We start from the raw sequence: 25,822 nt of genomic DNA, 5'->3' as shown, positions 1-25,822 counted from the left end.
TGAGGAGCTCCTCCGTCTCCAGGGGCTTCTTACCAGAGTTATGCAGTGATGGGTTTAGTTCTGAATGGATGAAGAGTTCCTGAGAGCTAGCGTTTGTAATTAGAACCGTTACTTGGTATCTGTGCCTTATTTGACCTTTGGTTCCACATGCCTTGGATGTGCATGCACCGTGACGGTTTCATAGGTACGAACGCACACTCAGGCCCAGTCACTTCGGTTGGTAGTACAGATTGTGAGGAAAAAGATGGAGGCATCCTTAAGGAGGAAAAATGTTTGCCTTTAGTTCCTGCATTATCCTGTACAGAGGGGCTCCTGAGTTTTGGAAGCCTGTTCCCAGTACAGGAGAACAACTCCCCTGTTTGCAGCAGGAGACTTCAGTGCACGGTGACAACGCTGGAGTTCAAGAGGAAGCCAGCAATGCTGCACCATTGGCTTCAGACACCATTGTTGTTGTTTGCCAGTTTTAAACTTAACTAGTTGCAGACGAAGACCACCTTGAAATGCAGGCTTGTTGGGCTTGTTTTGAATTTTAACCTCGGATGGAAGAGCCCTAGTGCTGTCTGTCTCCATGCGGGATGATGATTGCTAGGCAACAGGTGATTATCAACAAAGGATGCCACGGTTATACTCTGCAAGGTGGTGTTCCAGTGGCAAACAGCTGTATAAACTCTTGTAAACAGGTAAGAGGGTTTTTAGAGGTCAAAATGCATTATAATTAATAGGGTGAGGGCTTTTAATGTTTTGGGTCTGTTTCTCTAGATGGAAGCCTTAAGGCACTCTGCTGCCATTACTAGCTTCCTTCACCAAAGTGTCATATTTCAGGTCAGAACTTTTGTTCTACTTGATATTTTTAAATTTATTTTTAACATTAAAAAAATACTTTTAATGTGGGAGCCAAAGTTTTAAAATCTTGGTTATGGATTTGGGACCTATAGCCTTTATGTCCTTTAAAATTTTGACATTTGCTGTTAACCTTGGCCTTTACCCGTAGTCACGATTTAATGATGCAGGAGGACTTACTGCTGTAAAAACGTTGCTTGTTTACGAATACTGATTTCTAAACTTCAGAGTTAAGACATTACAGTGTATAACAGCAACAAAAGTATGCCATCAGATTGTGAATGATACATATTTTAGCCAGGATTTTTTCTTTCTTTCTTTCTTTTTGTCCCACAGAGAGATTATAAAACTAGGCAACCTTAACTTTAGGGAAATTAATAAGCAGTGTTGAGAAGTCTGGCTTTTTTTGGTCTCCCCTTAACATTTTCAGTATTTATTTAGTTTTACCAGCCTTCTGAGCCCTTCTTCCCCACATTCATCAAGTTTGAAGCTTTGGCAACTTATCACAAGCCCAGCTTTTTTAGTATATAATACAACTTAGGTTTCCTTGCTTTATTTCAAATGGGATCAAAATTTTTGAATAGAATTGTTATTTTTTCATCTCTTCTGGAAGACATCCAGTATCTAGTAACTACAATAGCTGATCTATACTAGCTACTTTTTCCACAAGATAGAGCTCCTTGGGTTGTTTTGCTAGGCAGCTTATGTACCCATACTTTGATATAGTAAAAGGGAAAAAATGAAGTACAGTGGAATTTTTCAGGTTCTCAGTGTGTCATAAGAATTTTTAAAACAGCTGGTTATGAGATGATGGCTGCCATCTGAGGCTTTTCTAAATGGTCTCTCCCCTGCATTTCTTTAAACATTTTATACTTGTTGGAAATGTCAGTTTTCAGTGTGTTTTCTTTTTCTTACTAGTTCACACCATGAGCCTGCTGAGTGGTTTTTTCCAGTTAGTAAGCAAATATTTTAAATCACTATGGAGATTTAGAAAGATTATGTTACACTTTATACATATTTCTGTATGTCTGGTATCTTTTTAAAGTTTCAAGCTTCATCTCTAGTAAGAACAAGGAAAAAAAGTTGCAGACAGGGCATTTGTTTATTTGTGTATAAAACCATGTCATACAAAATGGGAAGGTACACAGCATGACAATTTTTTGAAATTACTCATGAAATCATTTTATTTATTCCCAGTTGCACTGTGAAAAAAATTAACTGGACTGAGTGTTAGATTCAGTGTTCTGGTTTTATAAATTGGAAACTTCTCTTTTGAAGTATTTGTGTGGTTTCCCAGTGTCCTTCATATGATCTAAATTTAGGGTTCTGTAAAGGAACTACTTCCAGGAATACCTCCAAGTTGACTTGGGCTCGATTTGAAAAGCTTTGTTGTTAGTACTAAAATTGAAAATGAGGATTACCCTGATTTCAGTAAAACAACCCAAATTGTATAAATTGCCACTTCCATAGCTTAAGTTGTATAATTGTTTATAAGCTGTTTATCTGAGGCAATATATTTAGTGTTTACAGCTTATAGAGCATCTATTTTTCTTCTGACAATAGTATATCTGATTATGGCTTCTGACCATCATCTCTATCTCCTATTTCAGTTTAGTCTTTTTGAGCTTCCCTGTTTAAAGATCCTTTAACTTAATAACTTGAATTATCTAGTTTTAAAATCTTGGCAGAGGAATTTATTGAATAACAAAATTCCTTCAAACCTCAGACAAGTTTGGTCTTAGCAACAAATAAGTTATTTTGATCAATCTATTCTCTTCAGCAACTTGTACTCTTAATTGGAGAAACTATTAAACAGGTGAATAGTTAATTGCTAATGATTTTTTTTTCCTGTCGCCCAGGCTGGAGTGCAGTGGCATGATTTTGGCTCACTACAACCTCTGCCTCCGGGGTTCAAGCGATTCTCCTGCCTCAGCCTCCTGAGTAGTTGGGATTATAGGTGTGTGCTGTCACGCCTGGCTGATTTTTTGTAATTTAGTAGAGACAGGGTTTCACCACGTTGGCCAGGGTGGTCTCGAACTCCTGGCCTGAAACAATCCCCCCACCTCAGCCTCCGAAAGTGTTGGGATTACAGGCATGAGCCACTGCGCCCTGCCTCTAATGAATTTTTATGGGTGATATAGGTGTATGAATGAGCATATGAACAAGTTACTTGAAACTGGGATGGTCAAGAAAGGCTTTACAAAAGAATTTGTTAGAGTAGGACATGGAATGGTGGAGAGAGGTTGGGATGGACGTGTCAGGCAGACAAGCATAAGTAAGAATATAGCAGCTTGTGGATTGATGGGAAAGATAAGATGCAAACTGAAGCCTGGAATACTAGTAAAATGATTGGGTCAACAAAAATAGGGAATCCTGAAGGGTAGGCCAGTTTGAGGGGTGGAGAGTGGAAACAGATCATTTGGGGCACATTGATAGCAGTCATTTATTGACTGTCTACTTCAAGCCAAGGATTCTGCCAAGTACTGTACACACATTGTCTCATTTAAGTCTCACCACAGACCATAATTTGACAGTTTAGTGATAGAGCCACAGTTCTAACCAGGCCTTTGTCCCAGCTAAGGCTCTCTTGGTTACCGTACTTGTGGAGGCTAGGAATGAGATTAAAGCTGCAAACCTGAAAAAATGGGCAATGGATTTCAAACTATAGTTTATGAACATTGGCAGTAGTTGGGAAACGTACAGGCCCTTGGTACCTCCCTAGACATTCTGGAATTTGTTAGGACCAGCATGACTTAGGAGTCTTTGTTCTTTTACAAACCCCTCAGGTAATTCTGATATATTCTGTGGTCAGTGGGCCATGTGTTGAGCAACACTGGCCCATAGAGAGTAGAGTACTAAGGTAAACTTAGGATAATGTCATATTTGAGGCATGGGAAGAGAAGATGGTGCTGGAAAAAAGCCTAGATAGGAAAAAAAGAATTGTGTTGTCTCAGAAACTGAGAGGAGCTTCTAGAAGATAACTTTAAAGCTGTTGCAGCAGGCAAGGAGAACAAAACTGCAATTGCCATGGAATTTATTACTTAAAATTGCCACTTAAGTAACATAACAGTTTTCTAGTCATGTAATTATTTCTCCAAGAAACTCAATCTAGATTACTATTTAATTTTGCCTCATAACAGTCCTGAAGATGGGCCACTGTTTTGTTTATGAAATGCTAAAGGGACACCAGAAAAGTTTTGTGACTAACTGAAGGATACACAGCCAGGAACTGATTGAGGTATCTTTGAGTTTTCAGATGTCTATCTAAAAATACTGTGACTATAGTCTTAAAATTGAAAGTGATGCTGGGATTGAGTGTGTACACATGAAACTTATTTCCATTAATGGACCATCACCTATATCTACTACTCCTAAGTTATCAATAGGATTGAGACAAAGGCATTATAGGTAAAGTTGAGTGTATCTTTGTCCTGTAAATGATTATTTTGAATTACAGTATCTATACTGCATTTGTGTTTGATAGGTATAGCCAATGAACTATTCAAATATTTGAGTACATATTATATATCAGACATTATTCTAGATCTTGGGAGTGTATTTGTGAAAAAAAAAAGAGACGTTTTTCTCTTTTCTTGTGGAGCTTACAGTCTGATGGAAGAAAGGAGGTGGTAAGCTATAAATTAGGGCCTTTAGGCTCCAGACAAAGGGTTTGGATTGTATTCTAAGTGCTGATTGCTGTGGGAAGACATTGTAGGTTTTTAAGCAGAGAGTGATGTGATTTCATCAATATTTGACTACCTGTCTGAGGAAAGTAATAAATTTCCTTCAAATGCCAAAGAAAATAAGTTACTTAGCATTTCACAGATTCTCTGTCAGATTGTAAATATGTTCCTGTTCAGAGATCAGCACTGTTCTTTTATTTAAATACAATAATAAAGATTTTATTTCTTTTTAGGGCTCATAGTTGTTGACCATCCTGAACTTTCAAAGCAGTCTTCCTTCTGAAGATGCCTCATTTTCTGAATATGCTGCTTCATATTTTCTGCTTTCAATAAACTGTCATGACAGTTTCCACTGTAGTCATATATATGACTGATATAACACACTGACCATGCTTTCTATATTTCATAACTTGCAATTTTTATAGTGATATTTAACCAGACTCCCTTGCTAAAAAATAGTTTAGAGGGTCTTTTTGTGAAATGGCTGTTATCCTATGCAAATAAGATACATGTGTGTATACAGTTTTTAAGTGCTGAATTTATCTGACCTTTCTGAGGTAACCAGCAGATTCCTTTTTACCTAGGAAAAGGACTTAATGAAAAATTTTTATGCATAAGCCTAAGTCATTACACTAGTGTCTGCAATATAATTATTACAGGTAAAATTATTAACACTTTGGGATGCTGTATTCGTATATGTTTTTTATTACACAGTTTAAGACCTATTGGGAAAATTAATGTTTCATAAAATTGATTTTCATTTTAGCATATAGAAATTGACTATCAGAGGCCAGGCGCAGTGGCTCACGCCTGTAATCCCAGCGCTGTGGGAGGCCAAGGTGGTTGGATCATGAGGTCAGGAATTTGAGACCAGCTTGGCCAACATAGTAAAACGTGTCTCTACTAAAAATACAAAAAATTAGCCGGGCATGGTGGCGCATGCCTGTAATCCCAGCTATTCGGGAGGCTGAGGCAGGAGAATCGCTTGAACCCGGGAGGTAGAGGTTGCAGTGAGCCGAGATCACACCATTGCACTCCAGCCCGGGTGACAGTGCGAGACTCCGTCTCAAAAAAAAAAAAAAAAATTGCCTATCAGGCTGGGCGCTGAGTCTTGCACCTGTAATCCCAGCGCTTTGGGAGGCCGAGGTGGGAGGATTGCTTGAGCCCAGGAGTGCAAGACGTATCTCTTTAAAAAAAAAAAAAAAATTGAGTATCAATAGTTTTACCTAGCTCCCAAGATAAGTATCTTTCTTTCTTTCTTTTTTTGTGATGGAGTCTTGCACTGTTGCCCTGGCTGTAGTGCAATGGCGTGATCTTGGCTCACTGCAACCTCTGCCTCCTGGGTTCAAGCGATTCTCCTGCGTTCAAGCGATTCTCCTGCCTCAGCCTCCGGAGTAGCTGCAATTATAGGTGCCTGCCACCACACCCGGCTAATTTTTTGTATTTTTAGTAGTGTTGGGGTTTCACTCTGTTCGCTAGGCTGGTCTTGAACTCCTGACCTCGTGATCTGCCCACCTTGGCCTCCCAAAGTGCTGGGATTACAGGCATGAGCCATCGCGCCCAGCCTACGATAAGTATCTTAATATATGCCATTTGTGTATATTTATGTACAGAAACACTTCAGTAAACTGGACCCCTTAATTGGAATTTTTCTGCATTCTATGGCAGAGGTCTCAACTCTGGCTGTACAATGGAATCACCTGAGGAACTTTAATACCAATGACTGGGGCCCACTCTCAGAGATTCATATAAATTGATGTAGATTGGGTGGGTTTCTGCAAAGGCCCAGTTTTGTTGTCATTTTGTTTTAAGTGCTCCCAGGTGATTGTAAGGTGCAGTCAGGGTTGACAACCACTGCTCTAGAGACACATTTTATACCTACAAACACACACAATCAGCCTTTTAAGGATTGCTTGAAAATCAAAACACAAAACTTTGAGAATGTAATTTGGGTTCAGTACAGTATGTATATTGCTCGGTCTTCTAGAATCTGTTATTGAAGTGTGGTCCTCAGACCAACAGCATTAGTCTCAGCCGGAAGCTTATTAGAAATGCAGAATTGCAGGGCCTTATCCCAAACCCACTGAATGGAACAAGATCCTCAGGTGATTTGTACATATATAAGTTTGAGAAGCAGTACTTTAGATGTAGATATAAATGTTCTGTGTGATAAAAATTGATAATTAGAATCTTCTTCCATGTGCATAGGATTCTCAGATTTGTGCATTAGTCAGTGACATTTACTATAAAGCATTTTTAAAAATACTTTCAACAAGAAAAGTGGAACAAAGTAGTTCTTACTTAGTGAGCCTCAGGTGACCAGAAAATTACCAGAGGTCTCTGTCACCAAGGTAGGGGAAAGGGTTACTGTTTTGCCTATCCTAGTTGGTTGGTTCTTGATTACTTTGCTCTGCTTATCTCTTTTCTTGCCTTCCCATTCTATCCTTGTCACCTGTCTTCTTTATGAGATAGAAAATGTTACTTTTTTACAAGTACAGGTGCAGATATTGGAGACACTCTGCTAATAGGTGCCGCAGGATTTAGGAAATTTGGTAGTAGTAGGTTTAGAGCTTTCTGTGAGGGGATAGATATGGGCAGGACTGAGGAATGGTTCCTAATTGCCTTTGTTTCTGAAGTGTAGTATACTAACTTCATAAATCAATTTTCCTTACATAACAAGAATCAAATACCTATTAAAGTACACAGTGACAAATAATGTATTAAGATTCATATGTATTGAATGGTTCAGTATGAATGCTCAGAGACAAATAATGTATTAAGATTCATGTATTAAAGGGAATGGTTCAATATGAATGTTCAGATAGTACTCTAAATTGCAGTGTATCAAATTAGGTTCAGGAATGACATTTTTACCTTTTTTTTTTTTTTTTTTTTTTTTTTTTTTTTTTTTTTTGAGACAGTGTCTCACTCTTGTCACCCAGACTGGAGTGCAGTGGTACAATCTCAGCTCACTGCAACCTCCACCTCCAGGGCTTAAGTGATCCTCCCACCTCAACCTCCCAAGTAGCTGGGACTATAGGCATGCACCACACTGGGTAATTTTTGTATTTTAATTAGAGGCAGAGTTTCACTATGTCACCCAGCCTGGTCTTGAACTCCTGGACTCAAGCAATCCACCTGCCTCAGCCTCCCAAAGTGCTAGAATTACAAGCATGAGTCACTGCGCATGGCCAGGAATGACTTTTTTTTTTTTTTTTTTTTTTTTTGTTGAGACAGAGTCTTGCACTGTTGTTCAGGCTGGAATGCAGTGGCACCATCTCGGCTCACTGCAACCTCCGCCTCCCAGGTTCAGGTGATTATCCTGCCTCAGCCTCCGGAGTAGCTGGGACTACAAGCACGAGCCACCAAGCCTGGATAATTTTTGTATTTTTAGTAGAGATGGGGTTTCGCCATGTTGGCCAGGCTGGTCTTGAACTCCTGACCTCCTGCCTCGGCCTCCCAAAGCGCTAGGATTGCAGGCATGAGCCACTGTACCCGGCCTGATACTTTTAATATGTAAGTTTTTCATACTCAGAGGCACATGAAGAGATAAAATAATGTGTAAATTTTTATGATAAAAGAATCTCAAATACATTCACCAAGCAACCATGTGGATTTCAATTGAAAAATTGTACTCAATCCCACAATTTTAAAATTTCTAAATTGGTATATGTGACTTAGAGGGATTTTTTTTCATCAAGCACAACAATGCCAACGTCTCTAGAAGACTTTTCAAAGGTTCATTTGTAATTTATAGATTTCTCCTAGAAATGAGAGGTTTTTAGTGGAGACTTAACCTATGTCATCATTTCTCCTGACAAATTTCATGTGTGAAGTTTACCCTTTGCAGTGCTGTAACCTTACTGAAAGTTCACTCCACAAAAGGAATGGATTCATCTGAACTTTAAGGTTTAGTGAATGAAACTACTTTATAATGTATGAGTGCTTTTTTCCTTTAATATAGTAGTTTAAAAGGGTTTTGGACCTTCAGAGACACCCTCTCTTCTGTTTGCTGCTCCTTAATTTTAGTAAAGTCTGAAGCCCTAATAAAAATTTTTTTAACATGTGGTGTTAGATCTCCCTCCTCAATTTTTTTTAAAGCCAATTTTAAAGGGAGCATTTCTAAGTACAGTAATTGGTTAAACATCTTTTTTCCCCCTGGGTTTCTTTTTAGGAACTACTGACAAAAACCTATAGTCGACTTTGGGATCTGACTTTATTATTCAGCAACTCAAAGATGAGTTCTAATTGGCAGACTTCTGGCACTGGCACTTGTCCTCCTGTTTCTATAGAAACTGGGTTGGAAGTCAGAGCTGCACAAAGGGAAAGGGTAAGTTTCTTTTAATTCCATATTTATAAACCCATATCTTATTAACTGTGACATGTTGTCAGTTTTCACATAAGAATATACATCCTCGAGCTAGAACTCAAATATGTGCTACTGATTTTCACTTGAGTGGAAACTGACATCAGGTCACTAAATATAATAGGAGGGTTTAAATATGGATTTATTTTTCTTGTGACTGACTTCACATTTCTTGAAGCAGTGAACTCAATGTCAATTCGCACTTTCAGCTATTTTTAATTTGGGGGTCATAAAATTGTTTTTTATTATCTTAGATCTTATTCTCTTGTACTTCTCTGGTAAGTGAAAATTGGAAGGACATTTTGAAAGTCTGCATGGATTATAAAATCTTGTTGTAGCGAAGTCTGATTCTTCTTTCCATTATAAAGTACTATACTACTGATCAGTTTTTTTAGTCTCTCTACTCTCTTAGCCAAGCAGGATGAGTTCGTCTGTTGGGGCACATACATTTGTTTTCACCTGGGCAGACACCCATTATTTGTAGAACCTAAGACACCTGCCAGTTGGTGAGTCATCTTATTGCTATGGCTTCAGAGGACTGCTGTACAGCTGGAGTATTTAGGCTTGAAATTGTTTGATTAGGTATGATAAGCACATTCCTCTAATTTACAGGTTGCCATATATAGGTAACTTATATTGAACTGTGACTAGTTTTGAGGTAGTGGAAGGAAGGTAATATTTGCTGTTGCTCTTTAAAAGTTGTCTCACTTATTTCCTTGGTCCTGGCGTACTACCCTTAAGGGATGGACTTACTTTTTTCCTGCTAAAAGACATAAGATTGGTTGACAGAAGTCAAAGGGTGGAACACCTTGCCATTACTTCTGCTCAATTTGTCACTTTTAAAAATAGTTTAAAAGCTGGAAGCTTGTCAATAGGAAAAGTAAACTCATTTTAAAAAATTTATTTTCACAAGGCAAATAATTAATGCCTTAAAGTGGCTTCTTTTTAAAAATTTAATTTAATTAATTCTACTCTGATGGATTCTCATTAAAAGTGTTGTATGCCTCCTTTGTTGGTTTCTGTTTTGCTCATTAGTGCTTGCACGAGGTAAAAATAGAAATGAATTTGTGGATTTTTTTTTGTTTGTTTGGAAGGTGGCTAGAAAAAACTTTAGTCTTTCGTTGTGTGCTATCAAGTATTCAGATGTATTCTCCACTACTTAATAAGGAGTAGCCAACTCATCCTGGCTTTAAAACTGAAAGTTCTATGTCTCAAGAACTCCTTTGTTTCTGTCTAGACCCAGACAGTCACCCTAATCCTAGTTCACTCTCTGTATCCCTAAAAAGGCCTCACTAAGTTGTTATTGATTATCATTTTGAATGGAAGGAGATTTCATAATATACTAGCTTCTGTTGGAATGTATCAGGGATTAGGTTATTTTTATTTTTATTTATTTTTGGGGGGTTCGGAGTCTCGTTCTGTCTCCCAGGCTGGAGTGCAGTGGTGCCATTTCGGCTCTCTGCAACCTCCACCTCCCAGGTTCAAGTGATTCTCCTATCTCAGCCTCCTGAGTAGCTGGGATTACAGGCGCCCACCACCATGCCTGGCTAATTTTTGTATTTTTAGTAGAGACGGGGTTTCACCATGATGGCCAGGCTGGTTTCGAACTCCTGAGCTCAAGTGATCCACCCGCCTCGGCCTCCCAAAGTGCCAGGATTTCAGGCGCGAGCCACCATGCCTGGCCCCAGGTACTTTTTTCAAGAAATGACTTGTCTCTGATCCTAAGTCATGCCAGTCTAATTCTCACAGAAATAAAACATGAAGAATTTTAAATGGATTTTAAAAGTTGCTTTCAAGCACTTTAGTTATTTTTTGTTTGTGTATATGTTAAGACCATAGATGACAAATGTGAAACAATTGAGTAGATATTTGTGGCAAATGAGTAGCCACATGAGGCAAATATATAGATATAAAGCCTCATACAAGGTGATTCTGGCTTAAGAGAAACACTCAAGGCTTTTAAAAAGTATTGGGCTTTGGGCCAGGTGTGGTGGCTCATGCCTGTAATCCCAGCACTTTGGGAACCTGAATCGAGGATCACTTGAACTCGAGTTAAAGACCAGCCTGGGTGATGTGGCGAAACTCCGTCTCTACTAAAAATACAAAAATTTAGCCAGGTGTGGTGGTGTGCACCTGTAGTCCCAGCTACTCTGGAGGCTGAGGGAGTCTGGGGCAGGAGAATTGCTCGAGCCTGGGAGACAGGTTGCACTGAGCTGATATTGCGCCACTGCGCTAGAGCCCAGGCAACATGAGTGAAACCCTGTCTCAATAAAAAGTATTGGGCTTTGGTTTTATATGAGGTCTTCAGAGAAACCACCGTCCAAGTTTTGCACTATGTCTCTCTTAAAAACAATTAAAATAATAGTATATGATTTTTCTCCTCACATGGAAAAAGCTGATTTTACAGTTAGACAAATGTATTTACTAAACATATTTTGCAAACAGGACATAACACATACCTCAATTATTTGAAAAAAATCACAAAAGTATCATTTCAGTCCATATAAGTATAATTGCTTTTAATAAAGTTAAACTCCTAGAGAATCATTAAAGAAGAAAAGCCAGGGGCCACGAGCTAATTAATCAGCACCAGTAATTAGGTTTTAAAATTGGCTTTGTTAAGGGCTAGCTTTAAGCAAATAACTTGTTCTTAATTGCCTTTGTTCCTTATATATGAAATAGAAATAATAATAATACTTATCCATACTTTGTCACAGAATTAACGTGATGATAATGAGGTAATAGATGGGAAAGAACTCCAAATAGTTAACAGTACCGTAAGGTAGAGTTTTAGTGTCAGAAATAGTATTTTACAATGACATATATGGACAATTCCTTCTTTTATAATGATGGAAATATCCTAACAGTTTTAAACATAACCCAAGAAGTAGCAGAGAAGAAAGTATACTGAAGTATACTGAACTTTTATGTTCAAATTACAATAGCTCTTCTAGATATGTGTGTGTATTTTAAGGCTTACAATTTGTAAACACTCCAACTATTAATAATAACGTATTAAGGAATTATAAGCGGCCCTGTACGTAGGCATTATTTTCTCTTTAATCAGGTTCACTGAGTATTGGGAGACCTAAGAAAGTTAATTATCTTAACACAACTACATTATTATTGCATTGTAGCAGATGTATTTTGTGGTTTTAATTTTGACGGAGGTGGAGGATGGGGGGTGGTTCTTAGGTACTTTGCATATTTGCATTCTCTTTTTTTTTTTTTTTTTTTGAGACGGAGTCTTGCTCTGTCGTCCAGGCTGGAGTGCAGTGGCACGATCATAGCTCACGGCAGCCTCCACCACCTGGGCTCAAGTGATCTTCCTGCCTCAGCCCCCCGAGTAGCTTGACTACAGGCGTGTGCCACCCTGTCCAGCTAATTTTAAACAATTTTTTGTAGAGATGGGGCTCACTGTGTTGCCCAGGCTGGTCTTGAACTCCTGATCACTCAAGTGATCCTCCCACCGCAGCCTCCCAAAGTGCCAGGATTACAGGTGTGAGCCACCTGGCCCGCATTCTCCTTTTTGTTTCAATACAGACATTAAAATTTTAGGCCAATTTGAGTTAGATTTTTATTATAACTGCTTTCAATTAAATCAGCTTCATAATCTGTTGATACTGCCAAGAAGCCAGAGTAATATAAAGGAGAAAGAGTAGGGTTTTGTGTTAGATTGTGTTTGAATTATTACTCCACTACTCACTGGGTATTTAATTTCTTTGACCTTCAGGCTGGGCACGGTGGCTCATGCCTGTAATCCCAGCATTTGGAGAGGCCCAGGTGGGCAAATCACCTGAGGTCAGGAGTTCAAGACCAGCCTGGCCAACATGGCAAAACCACATCTCTACTAAAAGTACAAAAATTAGCTGGGCCTGGTGGCGGGCATCTGTAATCCCAGCTACTTGGGAGGCTGAGGCATGAAAATTGCTTGAACCCGGGAGGTGGAGGTTGCAGTGAGCCCAGATCATGTCATTGCACTCTAGCCTGGGTGACAAGAGTGAAACTCCATCTCAAATAAAACTGAATTATTTTAAAAAATAATAATTTATTTGACCTTCAGTTTCTTCATTTGTAGAATGGGCATCATAGTATGGTATCTCTATCTGCTTCTGAAGGTTATCATGAAGACTAAATAGGATATTTGTCAGCTGGGTGCAGTGGCTCACACCTGTATTCCCAGCACTTTGGGAGGCTGACACGGGAGATTCACTTGAGCCTAGGAGTTCTAGACCAGCCTGGGCAACATGGCAAAACCCCGTCTCTACCAAAAATACAAAACTTTGCCAGGCATGGTGCACGTCTGAGGTCCCAGCTACTTGGGAGGCTGAGGTGGGAGGATCACTGGAGCCCAGGAAGTAGAGGCTGCAGTGATCTGTGATTGTGCCACTGCACACCAGCCTGGGTAACAGAGCGAGACCTGGTCTCAAATAAAAATTTTTTGAAAGAAAATTATTTTTTTAAAAAAGGTATGTGTCTACCTCAGTAACTGGTGTATTATTAGATGTTGAAGTGAAGTTATTCACCACCCTACTGCCCCAAGCGCACTTACTCATATGTAAGTTGTGTAATATTTGTTTCCTCTTTGTTTTATGGAATCTCTTGAGGGGGAAGAAAAAATCAGCAACTATTATGCTTTTCTTGAAACTCCATATATAGCTGGGATGATATTCCTGCATTATGGATTCCTAGAAATGTTTTATATGGCATCTTATTGTCCACAAAAATGACAACATAGCAGTAAATGAACAGGAACATCATAAGTTAATTGTTAATATGATGAACGCGTTAGTTATAGAAGTCGTTAGCTTTCTGTAGTCTTGGGATTCAGGCTTTCTTAATTCACACCACCCAGGTTTAGAGGGCCTATTACTATTGAGTAGGATAAAGAACTTCTCTGTTGCATGAGATTCATAAAACCTAAGAATTCAATTTGGAGTTCTTTAGTTGGTCCCACTTAAAATGTACAGCTTGCTTAGCTAGGAGGAAGGATCAGGTTGCTCTAGGTAGTTGAAGTCCCTTTTAAAAATAATTGCTACTCTAAAGAGAAGGAGGAATTAATGAAAGTGGTTCATAAAATCATTGATTTCTTTTATCTTTTGTTTTGACATGAAAGCAGAATGGACATTAGCAGCTACTATATATGAAGGGCATTTTGCCTGGTATAAGTATATTTTCTTTTTCTTTTTTTTTTTTTTTTTTTTGAGACGGAGTCTCGCTCTGTTGCCCAGGCTGGAGTGCAGTGGCATGATCTCACTGCCACCTCCGCCTCCCGGGTTCAAGCGATTCTCCTGCCTCAGCCTCCTAAGTAGTTGGGACTACAGGCGTGCGCCACTGTGCCCAGCTAATTTTTGTATTTTTAGTAGAGACAGAGTTTCACCGTGTTGGCTAGGCTGGTCTTGAACTCTTGACCTCAAGTGATCCACCCGCCTCAGCTCTCAAAGTGCTAGGATTGAAGGTGTGAGCAACCATGCCCGGCACAAGTATATTTTCATGGGTTTAGTCCTCACAGTATATCTGTGAGGTAGGTTGGTGGTATTTTCATTTTACAGAGCAGGAAATTGGGTCTCAGATAAGTTAATTTTAAGTAACTTTCATGAGGGCATATGGTAACAAGTGGCAGAGCTGATATTTATTATTAGTTAACTATTTTTGCTGTTTGTATGTGTAAGGGGTGGTTTTTTTTCATATTTTCTTACATGTAAAATGTAAAAATATTAGACATCCACATCTAAATGTAAAAATGACATTTCTTTTTTTTTAAGTCAGAAAACCAGTTTTCTTTTTTCTTTTGCTTTAGTCAGAAAGCCATAAAAACCATATTTAAATAGGATCAACTACTGGTTTTTAACATAACTGAGATTTGAACCGAGATTAATTTGGTTCCAAAGCTTATGCTAGGCCTTGGAGAATACAAAGATGAATGAAACCCCATTCATCTTGTTGATCTTGCAGACTAATGGAAAGGATTGACATGTGAGTTCATGTAGTACTCTGTTAAAAGTTAGATAGGATTCCAGATGAGAATGACAATGCTGGGGAAGATTTTTCCAAAGGAGGTAGCCTTTGAGTGAGTCAGATAGTGAAAAGTGAAATGGTGCCTGGTAGAGAAGGCATACATAGGCAGTGACAGGGTATGGAGCTAAAACCAGTCTTCTAGAGTTTTTCTCTGTAAGTTGTTAATAGACATTTTAAAGCAGAGAGGAATGGAAGAGTGGAATAACGATGATGGTAATAGTTTAAGAAGCATTTTGGACCAGGCATGGAGGCTCACGCCTGTAATCCCACCATTTTGGGAGGCCGAGGCGGGTGGATCACTTGAGGTCAGGAGTTTGAGACCAGTCTGGCCAAGATGGTGAAACCCTGTCTCTATTAAAAATAACAAAAATTAGCTGGGCATGGTGGCCGATGCCGGTGATCCCAGCTGCTTGGGAGGCTGAGGCAGAATAGCTTGAACTCTGGAGGCGGAGTTTGCAGTGAGCCGAGATCATACCACTGCACTCCAGCCTGGGCGACAGAGTGAGACCCTGTCTCAAAAAAAAAAAAAAAAAAAAAGCATTCAGAAGGAGATGCTAAGGGAGGTTGGTGGTATAAGAAACATCTTTTAATTTAAACATATTTCCTATTAAAACCACCTATTCAACTTTCATGTAAATCTTGTAAAGACACGTTTCAATATTTAGTGTGAATATTTTGTTAATTAGATGTACCAGAAAAATAACGCTTTGATGGGCAAAATTGCTGTTCAGATGATCTTGAAATAAAGAAGTTTTTAAAGCAATTTTTATATACTTTTTATTATTTAGCAATACATGTTTATCATAGAAATTTAAGAACCTAAGTAATACAAAGAAAGTAAGGATTACCTTTAATTAAGAACCTAAGTAATACAAAGAAAGTAAGGATTACCTTTAATCAATAAACAAAGATAAACTTTTGGAGGGAGCATATACCATTCCAGTCACTAAGTAAGGTTTTAATATTCAGATTCCAGAATTCTGATCAATCAATGGCTATGTTTCACACTTCTTTAAATTAAAAAATTTTCTATCTTTACATATTTTAGTGACTGAATTACCATGGCGTAATTGAGAGTTTGGATTTATTATGGTACATTCCGATTTCTATTTAATACATAAGGCACCTGATTAAAATTTTAGCCTATTTGGTTAAATACTAACAATACAGGTTGCTATTACTCTTGTCTTACTACCAATTAGACATTTCTCAGAATGCTAAAGCAAGAAGGAACCTTAAAAACTTATCTGGCCGCGCCCAGTGGCTCATGCCTGTAATCCCAGCACTTTGGAGGACAAGGCGGGCGGATCACGATGTCAGGAGATGGAGACCATCCTGGCTAACATGGTGAAACCCCGCCTCTACTAAAAATACAAAAAATTAGCTGGGTGTGGTGGCGTGTGCCTGTAGTCCCAGCTACTTGGGAGGCTGAGGCAGGAGAATCCCTTGAACCCAGGAGGCGGAGATTACAGTGAGCCGAGATTGCGCTACTGCACTCCAGCCTGGGCAAAAGAGCGAGACTCCGTCTCAAAAAAAAAAAAAAAAAAATTGTTTTCCTTCTCATGTTACAAATGTAGATGCGATGTGTTTCTTTCAAGCTTTTGTTTCCAATGACATTAGTTTAGGTTTTCTTTCGTTTAGCTCTCACTTGATTGCAGTCTTCTTTCTTTCAGGTCAGACTGTTTTTCCATCTTTCGGCCAATGGTACAAAAAAAAAGGAAACTGAAGAGAGGAGATAGCATATGCCAGAGAAGTAGAAAGAGCCATTGTATGTCTGGGTATAATCATATAACCAGCCTGGAAGGAAGGAATGATTTCTGTTAGGGAAGGAAATTTTGCCATTAGTAACTCTCAGCCATGAATAGCTCCTCAAAGCAAGGAGCCTCCTGTATTGTGACCCATTTGAACTTAGTGAAGCTTCTTAGCTGCCCTATTTTTCACTGATGAAGTTGAATCAGCTCCACCTGAGTTAGGGACTTACACCATCTCCAATCTTACAGTGGAAGTTGGAGAAAATTAGGAACACATACCATTTTATTTTACCATGAATTTTATTAGAAGACCACTATTATGAAGAAAATAATCATAAATTATTGTTTTCCAAAGAAAAAAAGAAGTGATAATAATCAGTTTTCTTTTTTTTCCTTTACTAAACAAAGACTTGAGTACTTACTATATTCCTGTTAATATTGCTAGGTGTTGAGGATACACTAGTGAGCCAAAACAGATACGGTCCTTGCCCTCACAGAACTTTAGTGGGGGAGATAGGTACCAACCACATAAATAATATGTGATAAGTGCTATGAAGGGAAGGTGCAGGAGGCTATCAGAATATATAAGAAGGAACTGACTGCTTGATCACATGAGTTAAACAATGACAAGTTCCCCCCTGAAATCTAAATGCTTTTTTTTTTTTTTTGAGACAGAGGCTTGCTTTGTCACCCAGGTTGGAGTGGTGTAGTGGCACGATCTCTGCTTTGCTTACTGCAACCTCCACCTCCTGGGTTCAAGCAGTTCTCCTGCCTCAGCCTCCCAAGTAGCTGGGATTACAGGTGCCCGCCACCACACCCGGCTAATTTTTGTGTTTTTAGTAGAGACGGAGTTTCGCCATGTTGGCCAGGGTGGTCTTGAACTCCTGACCTCCAGTGATCCGCCTACCTCGGCCTCCCAAAGTGCTGGGATTATAAGCGTGAGCCACTGCGCCTGGTCCTAAGTGCTTTTTAAAAGCATAAGTTGGAGGGTCTTCAAAGTCTTTTGGCTAATGGCACATATTAAAACTTAAGCGAAACACTTTTTTTTTTTTTTTTTTAACTGAGTAGGTGATAGCAAAGAATATTTATGCTAAGGCACATCATTGCAAAAGTCAACACTGAAAAGAGCAAATAATGTCCTTAGTATTATCATGACAATAATTTTGGCCTCCTGGACTTCCTAAAGGGTCTCAAGGATCTCTGGGGGTCTGTTGACCTCACTTTGAGAAGTTCTTTTCTAAAGTATAGTATGTATATTATATCTGATCACTTATTCAAGAAATTTCAGTGCTGTATGGCAGCACAGGTCTGGGTTTCAGGGATATACCCCTGAACAAAATAGATGAAAATATCTGCCCTCATGGAGCTTACATTGTGTCTTTGATTTTTCCCTTCTATCTTAGATCATGATGCCTCACTGGATATGTAGAGTATACCCTCCCCCACCTTTTTCTTCTGGTCTGCTTGTCTCATCTCCTCTTTGTTCTGTTATGGACAAAGAGGAGATGAGACAAGCAGACCAGAAAAAACTGACTTAATTTATTTTTGTTTTATAGCTCTGTGTTTCCTATTGTTAATGTAAAAAATAAGTGAATAGAATGTTTTATAACCTCTTAAGTTCAACTAACTTTAAGTTGCTTTTTACTTACTGACTCCTGTTTGATTAGTGACCTCTATTAAATGTTTCTTGGAGTTACTGGAGTGAAAACAACTGGACAAGTCTTTGTGTTATGTTGATTGTTATTGACCTATAGATCTCTAAGAAATAGGTGACTAGTCTCTGAACTCTTGTAGACATTTCTAGAAAGGAAGGAGTATAGAAGGTAGCAGTCCTTACCCTCCCATCCCTTGTCATTCTTGCCTTAGTCCTGCCAACACAGCAAATGTATTAGAGTGTATGTGTCTGTGTATGTATATGTGTATATATAAAACCTGTGAATTATAAAATAGTGGTCTCAGAAGTAACACCCTGGGGAAAGACTAGGAATTCTTGGACAAAAAGGTAGACAGTGCTACTAAAATGTCAGGTAGCACAGCTAAAAATAGTAAAAATGGATTGAAGAGAAAAACTGTTTATAAGCCTTTTCTTTCTTTTCTTTTCTTTTTTTAAAATTTCTTGTAGAGACTGGATCTAAGTTACCCACGCTAGTCTCAAATTCCTGGCCCCAAGTCATCCTCCTGCATTGGCCTCCCAAAGTGCTGGGATTACAGGTGTGAGCCATCATGCCGACCAAGCCTTTCATTTTACACACACACACACACACACACACACACACACACTCTTTCTCTCTCACTCACTCACTTTTTTTTTTTGTTTTTTGAGACAGAGCCTCGCTCTGTCGCCCAGGCTGGAGTGAGTTGCGCAATCTCGGCTCACTGCAACCTCCGACCCGCAGGTTCAAGTGATTCTCTTGCCTCAGCCTCATGAGTTACTGGGATTATAGGTGCCTACCACCACACCCGGCTCATTTTTTTGGATTTTTAGTAGAGATGGGGTTTCGCCATGTTGGCCAGGTTGGTCTCAAACTCCTGATCTCAGGTGATCCGCCTGCCTCAGCCTTCTAAAGTGCTTGGATTTCACTCACTCTTAGAATGCTGTTTCTGAAACATTAAGTATTAAAATATAGTCATGTGGCACATAACAGGACAAACCTCATGAGGTTATGATATGCATTTTTACTGTATCTATGTTTAGATACATGAATACTTTGTTTGGATACACGAGTATCTTTCTATGTTTAGATACAGTTGCCTACAGTGCTCAGCACAGTAACATGCTGTATAGATTTGTAGCCTAGGAGCAATAGGCTCTACCATATAGCCTAGGTGTGTGTAGGTATACTGTTCATATGACAATGAAATCATCTAACACATTTCTCAGAATGTATCCCTGTTAAATAACTCATGACTATATTTAATATATTTTCTTACCAGGGCGGGGAATTGTTTAGCATGTTTTAGAATTATTTCTATGTATTTCCATGCAAAATTAGGTGAAATAAAACCTGGATGAAATAATTGTTGTAAATCTGTTTCTCCCAGTCATATTTGATCATTGAGATATTTGTATTTTTTAGATTCTAAATTAAGATCCAATTGCCATTCAATAGGATAATAGTATACAGCTGAGTATTTAGTTTTAGGATGCTGTTTATACTAGCAAATATGAGGTAAAATGTAGGATGCAGAAATATACATATGACTGATTATTTTATGAAAGTATTAGTTGTTAAAATCAAGCTTATATTTAAGTGGCTACTAGGTTAGTTAAGTTTTGAGCTTCATTGCTATTGAAACATCTACTTTATTTGATTGGAATAACTAGCCATTCTCTCCTGCTGAAAGTAAAAGGATTGGCCAGGCACAGTGGCTCATGCCTGTAATCCTAGCACTTTGGAAGGCCAAGGCAGGCAGAACTCTTGAGCCCAAGAGTTCAAGGCCAGACTGGGCAATGTGGTGAGACCCTATCTCTACAAAAAAGAAGTAATAAATTAGCTGGGTGTTGGCCAGGCGTGATGGCTCATGCCTATAATCTTAGCACTTTGGGAGGCCAAGGTAGAAGGATGACTTGAGCTTAGGAGTTCAAGACCAGCCTGGGCAACACAGTCAGACTTTGTCCCTATTCTATCAAAAATTAAAATTAAATTTAGAAAAATATTGGAAAAGAATAAAGAAAAAGTTAAAGAAAAAAAAGCCAGGTGTCATGGCACATGCCTGTAGTCCCAGCTACTCAGGAGGCTGAGTTGGGAGGATCACTTGAGCCCAGGAGGTTGAGGCTACAGTGAGCTGTGATTGTGTCACTGCCCTCCAGCCTGGGCAACAGAGGGAGAGCCTGTCTCAAAAATTCAAAAAATATATATATGTAGGGAGAGAGAACGAGTGTCTGATTTTATTAGATCTCTGTATTTTTTTGGTAACAGTATGAAAAATCTGTTCAGATGCACTTCGGACCCTAAACAGTTTAATGCTTCTAAGTAAATTTTTGTTTTTTTTTGAGAGGAATCTCACTCTGTCACCCAGGCTGGAGTGCAGTGGCGCAATCTCCACTCACTCCCAGCTCCGCCTCCCAGATTCACACCATTCTCCTGTCTCAGCCTCCCGAGTAGCTGGGACCATAGGCGTCCGCCACCGTGCCCGGCTAATTTTTTGTATTTTTAGTAGAGACAGGGTTTCACCATGTTAGCCAGGATGGTCTCGATCTCCTGACCTCGTGATCTGCCCGCCTCGGCCTCCCAAAGTGCTGGGATTACAGGCGTGAGCCACTGCGCCCAGCCAAGTAAATATTTTTAAAAGAAAGTATTGTTGATAGTTCAGAAGCCACTGTATTCTCACCATTTTAAATGGAAGCACACACATAAGTTGACATTCAAAAGACTAGATTCCTTTGTGGTCATAGCATAAGCATTGTGAACGTCAGAGAAAGACAAGATTACATACCAGTTATAATCTAGGATAATGTGCATGTATCTGAATGTTCACTCTATGCCTGGTATTACTGTATGTAGCCAGCACTCTGAGGAATAAACTGGCAGCTGATGCAGAATTATTGAGCTGAAGACCTCTGTAAGCATTTCCTTGGTGTCTACAGGCTACCTGCGTCAGATTTACCTGAGATGCATGTTAATAATGCAGATTCACTGGATTCTGTCAAGCATAACTCCATCCTGGGTGGCACTCAGTTGATTCTTACGCACAGTAAAATTATTATTTAACAATAATAATTATTGTGTTTGAAGTTACTAGTCCAGACTCTTTTCTTATATCTATGGCTATAGGACTTGTTTTAGGCAGAAATGTCTAGTAATGTTTCCTGTGATAATTTAAAACAAATAGGAAGATTGGGCTGAGCTTCTTTAAACACTTGTGCAAACCAGTTTTTTTACAGTCAGTTAAAAAGGAATAAGAATAATTATTCAAGTTAGATATTTAATACAGGATTCTGAACTCATTTTTTAAGTGTTAATATTTTAAAACTATTCCACATTATTTTATGTGTTAGGCCATACATGTTTCAAAAGGAATTTAGCATCCTGTCTAAAAAGTATTCATACCTTCAGACATCTCAGAATCTCAGAACTTGATTGTTAAGCTAAGTTATGAATCTTTTTTTTTTTTTTTGAGATGGAGTCTCGCCCTGTCGCCCAGGCTGAAATGCAGTGGTGCAATCTCGGCTCACTGCAACCTCCTCCTCCTGGGTTTAAGCGATTCTCCTGCCCCAACCTCCCAAGTAGCTGGGATTACAGGCGCACACCACTACGCCCAGCTAATTTTTGTATTTTTAGTAGAGACAAGGTTTCGCTATGTTGGTCAAGCTGGTCTTGAACTCTTGACCTCGTGATCTACCTGCCTCAGCCTCCCAAAGTGCTGGGATTACAGGCGTGAGCCACTGTGCCCAGTCATGAATCATTTTTATTAGGATTACTATGTAAGTTTACTATTGGTCATCTTATTGAAACTTAACATGGCCGGGTGCAGTGGCTCACACCTGTAATCCCAGCACTTTGGGAGGCCGATGTGGGCAGATTGCTTGAGCTCAGTAGTTCGAGACCAGCCTGGGCAACATGGTGAATCCCATCTCTACTAAAAATAGAAAAAATTAGCCAGGCATGGTGGCACACGCCTGTAGTCCCAGCTACTCAGGAGGCTGAGGTGGGAGAATCACTTGAACCTGGATAAGTGAGCCAAGATTGCACCACTGCACTCCAGCCTGGGTGACAGAGGGAGACTCCATCTCAAAACAAAAAACAAACAAAAAACTTAGAAGGTCCTTAATTCCAAACTTTCTTGGTGCTAGTTCTAAAGTGGTTGAAAATTCTGCAGGTGACTGGTCAGAGTTGAATCAGAACTCCTGTGGTTGGGTTGTAGCATAGTGGCAAATTTCCAAGGTGTGCAAAGACAATTTTCCTCTCATCCCTGGGGCCACTGGAGCCACCAGCTGGCTATTGGCAATCTTGTTCTTTTACTTTGGGTGTATTGTGCAAATATTTTCTATATGTGCCATGATCGGAAAAATCTTGGGAAACTTGGCTTAGCAAATTTAAATTTCAGGGCCTTTTAAGATGGGAACTCAGTAAAGTTTCCTTGATAGAAATTTGCAATAAGATTTACTAGGAATGCTTCAAGTATTAGCTCTGTGCTGTAATTTTTATTAAAAGGATTGTGGTGTCTATTAGGATGTGGAAGCTGGATTCTTTGGCCTTGCAAAGTGTGTTATAAAAGGGAAGAACTCCTCTTCTTAAACCACAATAGAGAGCTATTTGGAATTTATTTTTGATGCTTTGTAGGTATTCATCAATCTTAGGAAAACTGAATCAAAGTAAAAATCTGTAAGGCTTTGTAGTTTATGGGGAAAATAATCACTAGATACATAAAATATTTACTTTTTTTTAGCCTTTTTTTCCCCCCACAGAACATATAGAGGACAGGGCTTTGCTCTGCCTTCTCACTTTCTCCCCACTCACCCCCAACCTCCAGAGTGTGTTTTCCAAGTAAAATTTTAGGCCATAGAGAAATTCGCAATTGATAGGCCAAGGTGACTGATAAAACTCTAGAGGTCAGGATTGGTAATAGTGGAGCGAGGACCAGATGGAATTTTTGTTTAATACTGTATCTGAAATTGAGGATGGGATAGATAGGAAATGACCTATCATTTCATGAGGAGATGACTTTTCTGTGATAATGGGACAGAGATGAGCTTAGATGAATGAATATATATTTTAGCACTTACCTTTTTCCATAAAACACAAATAGACTTGGTGCAAAATTACCAGTCTCACTCCATGGTATTGCTGATGAGATCGGTAAATAATAGAGAGAGACATACTTCTTTAGGAGCTAGCTGACTTTAACATATGCTGGAGTACAATTGACTTACAACTATTTGGCGTTAGAAATGATTTTTCTAGGGCTTGGTGGGGGAAAAATACTCGTGAAATACCTGCCTTGACTTAAACTTCAACATATTTTAAAGTCATTTTATTATCCCACAACTCAGAATGTCTTCAATTAAAGGTAAGAAAATAAGGTGATGGGCTACAGTGGCTTAATCAGGTGTTCAGTTAATGAAGTAGAAGAAGGATACAGATTCTAATAATTCACAGTTGTAGAGGTTCTAGACTGTTCTTAGTATGAAGTCCTGGCAGTGTATGTGGCAGAGTGAATAATGTTTCACGACCTGGTGAGTCATGTGAGGACTGTGAGTAACTTTTATCTTCTGTGTGTCCCACATAGCGTATAACAGTACTATGCTAGTGATTTGCTTGACAGTTATTGAATGAATGCTAAGTTTCAAATATTTATTTGATAGTCACTTGATTACCAAGTAATCAAATAATTACTTATAGTGTTTTAGGGAGTTTTCAGAAGATATTTGTGATTAAATAAATGATTATATATGTATATTAGCATACTGTATGCATTTGTCAGTTGGGAAAGAGGGGAATATGGAGAAGTGGGGAACTGCATTCAGTTTTTATTTTATAGGCAACTAATATGGTCCTTTGGTTTTATTTTAAAATGAAACTGAGCCTTGAGCATTTTGAGCTTTCATGTCAAATGCCTTGAATGGAAGAGTAGGAATTTCATGTAAGTAGCTTACATCTGCCCTGTGTGTTGGAGAATGTGATTAGATATACTTGCTTTTCTGCCCAAGGCACTATTTTTGTATTTATATTGCTTTTTGCAGGTTTACTTCTGTTAACAGGGGTCTGTGAGAAATAAGGCTTAAAATATCAATACTTCTCATTTTTCCACAGCCTTCCAAGGCTTCCATCTTTGTGCCAGTGTGTAGCTCTGGGTGCCATCTAACCCCAAAAGCAGCAGTTGGGTTTAGATGAGCTGTGTGACATTTGGCCTACACTTAGGTCTACTCACCACCCTGGTCAGGGAACCTGGAACAATCCTAAAACTCACCTACTCTAATGCAGGCCATATTTTTTAATTAAAATTGAAATTGTCACTGAGTATTGGAATAAGAAGGGACTTTGGGGTGGAGTGGGTGAGCAGGGCATTGTCTTACAGAGGAGGTGTGGGGACCGGTAAGTTTTAACTTTCATCCTTTCAATCTCTCAGTTTCAGCAAAGATCTTATAAAGAATTTTGTTGCTACCATTATTTCTTAAATTCATGAAAGAAATGTAAGAAATTGAGGTGTGTAATTTTCTTGCCCGTATTCTCTATATTAAAAAAAAAATAAGAATATGGTTCTATGAATTTCTTGTGCTATTTTTGCTTTCCTTGAATTATTAAAATATGTTGCATAGAACTAATATTGTTTTCTTTTTTATTTTTATACAGGAAGGAGAGAAATATTGTTCATGTAATGTGTTACCTTTTTTGTCTGTGTGATCTACAAGAGCATGGCTGAAATGTTACCAATTTTAACTAGTGTTTTGACTGAAGATTATTATGAAAAGTTTTACTTTTGTTAGATTCCTAATTAAAAATGCCTATACTCTTTTATAGGAGTTTCAACTTTTGCAATTTGGTAATAACAGATTTAGGTAAGTAAAAAATGGGAATCTCATACAGTTCTGAAGATCTAAGTTTGGTTGAGAATTTAATGTTTCATCACCAGTAAATTCAATTAAAGACTTTTGATTCAATTAAAGACTCAGTTCTGCCTACACCTGCAAGAACTGAGTTGATCTGTACATCAACATTTCTGATGTTTCTTTGGTAGTTGCTGCTGGAGTCAGAAGTTAGGAACAAATCTAATGGCCTTTGTAATGTCCTCTGTCATTTCACGGAGGAATGACTTAGAGGAACAAAGCTTTCCTGTGATTTCTTTCTTCAACAGATGGCTAATGGCACAGCATTGCAGTTAGAATCTTGTTTAAGATACTAGGAGCACGTCCTGGACTAAAAATTTCTACATAAGCTTTAGCAACAACCTTATAGCTTCCTTTGACTTTTTTGTAGAGCTTACAGAATGTATGGCTGCCTAAGTAATAGTCTCTGAATTAATGGGTAAAAAATATATTATGAGTTTTTTATCCTCACGTATGGTGCTAGGCTATACTGGATTTGGGCTAACAAAAGCTTGTTAACTTTTTTTTGTCTCATTGACAGAAGTATTTTATATCTCATATTTTACATTACATAGGTGTGTGTGTGTGTATGAAATAAAAGTTTGAAAATAAAGTGATATACTCTTTTTTAATCTGC

General features: G+C 38.7%; 2 protein-coding genes across 6 annotated transcripts in view; one reads left to right on the top strand and one right to left on the bottom strand.

Annotated features, from left to right (window-relative positions):
* The first annotated feature begins 21 nt into the window (after nucleotides 1-21).
* RBM15 (RNA binding motif protein 15) lies at nucleotides 22-25,822 on the top strand. Its single transcript, XM_054685493.2, has 3 exons — nucleotides 22-680; nucleotides 8,698-8,853; nucleotides 24,953-25,822. Exons 1-3 carry the CDS (start codon nucleotides 576-578, stop codon nucleotides 25,001-25,003), a joined length of 312 nt encoding a protein of 103 aa, XP_054541468.2. The 5' UTR covers nucleotides 22-575; the 3' UTR covers nucleotides 25,004-25,822.
* SLC16A4 (solute carrier family 16 member 4) overlaps nucleotides 15,737-25,822 on the bottom strand; it is a 28,747-nt gene continuing 18,661 nt past the window's right edge. For 4 of the 5 annotated variants that reach the window (XM_016925855.4, XM_016925853.4, XM_063798581.1 and 1 more), the window contains one exon: nucleotides 15,737-16,704. In XM_016925855.4, coding sequence (XP_016781344.1) covers nucleotides 16,577-16,704 — 128 coding nt within the window. In that variant the 3' untranslated portion in view covers nucleotides 15,737-16,576. Of the gene's footprint in view, nucleotides 16,725-25,822 lie in introns of all 5 variants that reach the window. The other variant, XM_054685521.2, reaches the window with a different exon arrangement.

Source organism: Pan troglodytes, chromosome 1 (assembly GCF_028858775.2).
Source record: "Pan troglodytes isolate AG18354 chromosome 1, NHGRI_mPanTro3-v2.0_pri, whole genome shotgun sequence".
NCBI classification, from domain to species: Eukaryota; Metazoa; Chordata; class Mammalia; order Primates; family Hominidae; genus Pan; species Pan troglodytes.
This window is presented reverse-complemented; position numbering and strand designations above follow the sequence as displayed.